The 6,283-nt window shown below is 37.7% G+C and overlaps 1 protein-coding gene across 1 annotated transcript; it reads right to left on the bottom strand.

Annotated features, from left to right (window-relative positions):
* Nucleotides 1-4,962: 4,962 nt before the first annotated feature.
* On the bottom strand, nt 4,963-5,889 carry LOC130960457 (protein P21-like). The gene has a single exon (XM_057885852.1). It carries the CDS (start codon nt 5,858-5,860, stop codon nt 5,180-5,182), a length of 681 nt encoding a protein of 226 aa, XP_057741835.1. The 5' UTR covers nt 5,861-5,889; the 3' UTR covers nt 4,963-5,179.
* Nucleotides 5,890-6,283: the final 394 nt, after the last annotated feature.

Genomic DNA, 6,283 nt, shown 5'->3' with positions numbered 1-6,283 from the left:
CTTCCCTCACTGGAGCATCTGGATTCGCTTGAGGAAATGCTGCCTGCTCACTATCTTCATCATCACTTGCAACGGAATCAAGCTCCTCCGACTCGTAACAATGCATCCCTGCAGTTGCCTCTGACATATTTTCACCATCCACAGGTATATAGAATGAAGGATGCTTGTTTGGATCTTGGTTGGGTATGAATGTTTGCCCTGAAGGTGGAGGCCTGACTGTTGATCGTCTCTTGGACTTCTGTTGACTGCCACTACCCACATCTGCATTTATATCTGGCTGTGAACTATTGGGTTGACTACCAGTACCGGGTTCTTGACAAGGATGTGGAATGTACTGTGTGAAAACCTCGACAGATTCGGTAGGCCCTTTATCCACAGTGGGAGCCACTGACTCTGCAGAAACTGGAATTTGGTTTCCATTTTCTTCACTTGCAGCTGACACATCTGGTTGTTCAGGGTGTGGATGAGTGTTTTCCGGAGGTTGATATGGCGGTAAGTTGGGTTCAGTGGGTGGATCTGGTAGCTGAATGATCCTTGGTGCCTCATCAAAGGTAACCTTTGGTGAATGGGTGGGTATATCTGGTTGATCATTGCTCAATTCTGGTTGCTGTGTGTTTCTTGGGGTATCATGGACTTCTTTCTCTCCCGCAGCATCCGCTGTTTGAGCATCCCTTCCAGGCACACCTCCTACATTCTCCCTCAATTTCATCACTTTCTTTCTCTTCTTCTTTGGGGTTGGGGGTCTCCTAACACATAATTTGGTTCTGTGTTTCACTGGGGTCCTGTTAACAGTTAATATCTCAAGCTCTGGTTCCGGTTCGTTGTTCTCTTCTGCGAACTCAGGAAGGTCAACTGGATGCTCGGTGAACACTTCAACTCTCCTCCCATTAGCAATCGCTGCTTCATACATGCTCACCACATCCATGTCTAGTCTAAGCAACCTCAACCCACCATTCAACTCCTTCCCAGGTTCAAACCAGTACAGCTCGCTCACATCGTTGTACCCTATGTCCTTTACTAGGTCATTCATGAAGAACTTATTAAGCGTGTCCACATTCACTCGTTCAATCTCTGTTTTCTCACCCCCAACATACGCCAGTTTCCCATCATCACCCTTTTCAAATTTTTCTCTGTGACTAATGACTAGCGTAATGTGGATAGTTGCCATTTGCAAACACACATGTATAAAGAAGAGAAAACGAACTCAGAACCACATCATAGCCACTGAAAAGACACCCACCCTAATAAAAACAACATACCCACAACCATGCACCAAAAAACCAGAAAACCAACACAGAGAAATTGAAGGTTAGTGCTTACCTATGGATGAGACAACACAACTCCAACAGCTGACACGAAACACACCAACAAGCACGCTCTCTTGAACACGGAGATTATCGTCGGCACCGGAGATTTTCTGTGACTAGAGAAGATGAACTGGCTACTCTTAGGGCTCTACCCTCTGTTCTGCGAAACGCGCGAAGAGGTGTACCTTTGATAACTGTTCAATTCTAATTTTCCCTTTTTTTTAAAAAATTATAATTTTGAAATCCAATTGTATTTATTTATAATTTCCACGTAAGAGGCCCCCCATGCCATGTCACGCCGGGAAGTGCCACGGAGGATGAGTTACTAACGGAGTCAACGCCGGAATAAGGCTTGGTTAGTTTCATCCCACGAATGTCACGATTGATGGTTACATTTGGTAGTTTTCTTCTCTCGTGGGTACATTTGTCAGCGTTTTCAACTTTCATGGGTACAAATGGTACTTTACTCATTTTTATCCATCAAATTTTCAATTTGCATCAATTTTATCCTTATTGTTAATTTTTTTATAATTAATATTTTTCTTTCCGGTTATACCCTCATATCCCCATCAATCCATCATCATTATCATCTCTCTTTCCCACACACACACACTCTCTCTCTCTTTTCATCCTCGCCATCATCATCGAGCACCACTATCGGCAGCGGTGGCGGCAACTGCAGGGAGCCGAAGAGGGCGAGAAGAAGGCGGCAGCAACTAACGGAAGTTGGGTATTTGTGGCACCACTCTCTCTCCACCACCATCTTCATTTCCATCCTCACCATCATCTCCACCACCACCATCATCATCTCTCTTTCCCACTCTTTATCTCTCTCCGTCCTCACCATCATCTCTACCACCGTCATAATCGAGCAACCACTATCGGTGGTGGCGACCGCAGCTGTAGGGAGCCAAAGAGGGTGAGAAAGGGGGAGAAGAAGGCGGCGGCAGCTAACGAGAAAGGGGCAGCCTTTGCGGTTCAGAAGAGCGAGCTTGGTGTCACTATTGGGTATTTGTGGCACCACACAGCAGCGGAGGCTTCTCAAGAGTCAGGAGTATGCAATTTTTTTTATTTTTTAGTTTCCTGAAAACTCAATGTAAAATTTGATTCTGAAATCTGTCTATTGCAGATATATGTAATTGTTATTGTTGTTGTTATTGTTACTATTATGTTTTGTTTGTGAGGAGATAGTTCACAGTTTCGAAATTAGAGTGGATGGAATCTTGGGTTGAGTTTGATGTAGTTTGAGATGTGTTTTTGTGTTTATTGGCTAGGTCTTTGGATTATCTTAAAAAATTTTGGAATTGATTGTGATATAAATCTTGTTCTTGGGTGTGAATATTTGGTAGTGCTTCAAAGGAGGAGAGAGATGACTTTGGTGGTGCTGGGATTGTGCAAAGAAGAAAAAAAAGGTTGGTCATCGTCAAGAATGGAGCTCGATGGAGATGGTGGTGATGGAGAGTCGGAGAAAAAAGGAAAAAGAAGGAGAAAATGGGGATATGGCCAGCGATGATAAAGAAGAAGGTTGATAATGGTTGCTCAATGATGATGCTGGTGGAGATGATGGTGACGATGGAGAGAGAGAGAGAGTGAGCGAGAGACGATGATGATGGAGATATGAGAGGTATCATTGGAAAGAAAAATATTAATTATTAAAAATTAATAATAAAGATAAAATTAATGCAAATAAAAATTTTGATGAACAAAATTGAAATAAATTAAAATTTAGGAATATTTTTAAAACTTTTAACAAACATTAAGTACAAAAAGTATATTTTATCCTAATTTTTATATTTAAATAAAATCTTTTAATATGAATTAAAAAAATAATAAAATTATTTTTTTCTCTATAAATATAAAATAAAATAATTTTATACACCGTAAAATAAATTTTTATGTATAAAAACTTTTTAAAATTAAAAATAATAATTATTAATATCAATAAAAAGATATTAATAAATTTTATAATGAAATAGTGTTTGATCCGGCGTAGGCCGGGGTTTTACACTTATGGAGGATTATATATATATATATAGCTTCCAACACTCTTATTTAACAATTAAAGTGTGGTTTATCTCTCAAAGAGAGCCCTTTTTTTGTGTAGAAAGAAATAACAAATGAAAAAGAAATAATCATGAGTGTCTCAAACTCTCAATCACTGATAAAAGTTGCAGAAAATCATACTATTGCCTTGCTCGTACAAAGTTAAAACCTTCTTCAACTTGCAATTTCGTTGAGTCTTTCATGAATTAAAAACACAAGTATGAGCCATTATTACAAAATTTAAATCCAATTCTTAAAATCTTCTTATATTACAATTTTGGATAAGCCAATAAATTTTAAAAATTTCTATGAAATCAAATGATTTTTTGATTTAAATCTAGTTATGGTTTTACATTTTATATGTTTAATTTATTCTTCAATTTCAATCTCAACTACCTTGCTGTTCACTACAAATTCATTTCATTGCATGCATTATTAGCTTGTATTAGAAATAATTATTTTAGATTTCTTTAGTTTGTTAGGTTAATAATCAAATTAGTTTTTAAAAAATTTTTTTAATTAAGGTACGAATTAATTATATTTGTCCTTCAATCACTCAATTAACAATTTTTTTTTTAAATTAATATTGTAAAACGTTAATTGATAACATATATAATGCTTGATATGTCTAGTTGGATATTGACTAAATATGTTTATAAAAATTTATTAATTTAGTTATTTTTTCCAATTACAAAAATCTTATTTTCAATATGAACTAGTGACTAAATTGATAGATAGATTTTTGTAAAAGTCAACGTCCAATTGAACATGTTATGGTCATGTATATGCTATGATAGCTATCAGTTAACATTTCACATCATCAATCATTGACGAAAATTGTGAGGGGGGAGTAATCGACGGACATATATATATATATATGATTAATTCGTCATCTTTGAAAGACAAATTTAATTCTTTCAGAAACGAATTTAAAAAATGTCTTATCTTTCAAAGACTAATTTGACTATTAACTCTTAGTTTATAATGTTTCTTTCATCTTTGTATTTTGTCAATGTGTATAAACAAAAGTCTGTCTCTATCTCTATTATTTGGTGTTTAGATATTTTTTTTTTAACTGATACTAAATCCATGATACGCTTCACAGCTAGTTGTAAACTTGTAATAGTTCAAATACGTGACTCTTAATATAGTACTGAGACTAGTAACTAATATTAGCATAACTACTTCGATTTGATGCATTTGAGAGAGATTAGTATGGTAGTACTATTGAACCTGGACCCATAACATAACACGTTAGTTGAAAATTGAAACTTACCCTAAGATGCATTTATGTTGTATGCATGAAATAAAGTAGAATTGGCCACATCTCTAATCAATTGCCACTCTAAAAAAAGTGTGGTCATTGACTATTTTTGGCCGCGCTTTTAAAGTGTGGCAAGAAAAAAGTGTATTCATAGACTTTTTTTCTTTTCCCTTCATATAGTCCATGAAATTGAATTACAAAACGCTATATTCACTGACTCTTTTTAAAAGTATTAATTTAAGGGCTTGCCTTTTAGCCAACGAATTACTTAATTATTTGAACTAACACTTACTTAAATGAATTAGAAAGTTAATTATTAGACTAATCTAAATTAATTATCGAAATAAGTAGTCAACGACCTGTAAGACAGGATGTCAATACTAATTAGTATTAATGTACACACAGCATTAATGTTTTATTGTCACCATTAATAATTTATTAAGAACACTCCATGTGTTAATTATCATATTAATGACAGATTTTTATACGCCCAAGACGTACAAAGTAGGCCCTTTATTTGGAGGTGCTAATTAACATAATTAATTAGCGGGGGTGTTCGGGAGGTTCAAGGGCAAAAGACAACCTTGTAGTTGGTTCCTCCGGGGCAAGTAAACGTGCTTGTCTGGTCATCCTTAGGGTAACTGTATGCGTCAGGGCATCTAGTTTTAAAATATCTTGAATAATCAGTGGCGCTGCAGCTACCAGAATTGCAACAATACTGATCCGTCTTGAAAACAGTGCAAGGGTTGTTGCAGCCGCCATTAGTCTTCAGCTGGCTAGGGCACTGTCCGATGATGTCGGCAGTGCAGCTAATGGAGCGCGTGCACCCGTTTGAGGTGGGGCTGAACTGCATGGGAACGTTGAAACCGTCCACCAAGGATATGTCGTAGAAGTCCAGGTTGTTGTATTGGTTTAGGGCGAATTCTGCCAGCGTGTTTGGTGGTTGGCCGTATCCGCTGCACTGGAGCCGACCGCCGCAGTCGCCGGTGTTGCAGTGTCCGTTTCCTGAACCGTCGAAGCTGCATCCTGTTCGGGCCCAAATGCGTGCTGCGGTCGTGCGGGCAGCAACCTGAATGGTCCATGTTTGGCCAGAGTTAAGCTGCCGGCCGCCTCCGGTGGGCACCGCGGCGGCCCAGACGGTGTAGGAGCATTTGTTGATTATGTCAAACTGTGCTGCCCTGGCGGCAGCGAGGTATGTGGTGGCGAGGACGAGGAAGATGGAGAGGGTTTTGGTTGTGGCCATCATTATTGTTGAGTTTGGTTTCAGTTGAGTGCAAGAGGGTTGTGTTTTATATATAGGATTTTTTTTTTCGTGACGATCGATGCCGTGTTCTTGAATGAGACAATATGACGACATCATAGACTAGTCAACAAGTAATGTAATTGGAAAATTCAACATATAGGCCACCATAGTTAGTGTATAAAAATGCACTTCACTTTAATTTCCAATAATAAAATACATATTTAATCAACTGTTGAATTTATATATGGGAAAAGGGGGGTTTGCCATATAGTACACGTAAAATAGTACACGTAAAATAGCCGGATCCTTTATATATATATACGCAAAATAGTACATATAAAAGGGAGTTTGCCGTGATTATCGCAAAATAGTGTAAGCCAGCTGGGACGACTTGAAGTCAATGTCTTCTAGCCTGAACCTGAATTA

Source organism: Arachis stenosperma, chromosome 2 (genome assembly GCF_014773155.1).
Source record: "Arachis stenosperma cultivar V10309 chromosome 2, arast.V10309.gnm1.PFL2, whole genome shotgun sequence".
Taxonomy (NCBI): Eukaryota; Viridiplantae; Streptophyta; class Magnoliopsida; order Fabales; family Fabaceae; genus Arachis; species Arachis stenosperma.
The sequence above is the reverse complement of the archived record's forward strand: the minus strand, read 5'-3'. Positions and strand labels throughout refer to the sequence as shown.

What these genes read in the sequence shown, in the direction of transcription:
- LOC130960457 (XM_057885852.1), bottom strand. Translation starts at nt 5,860, where the DNA reads ATGATGGCCACAACCAAAACCCTCTCCATCTTCCTCGTCCTCGCCACC.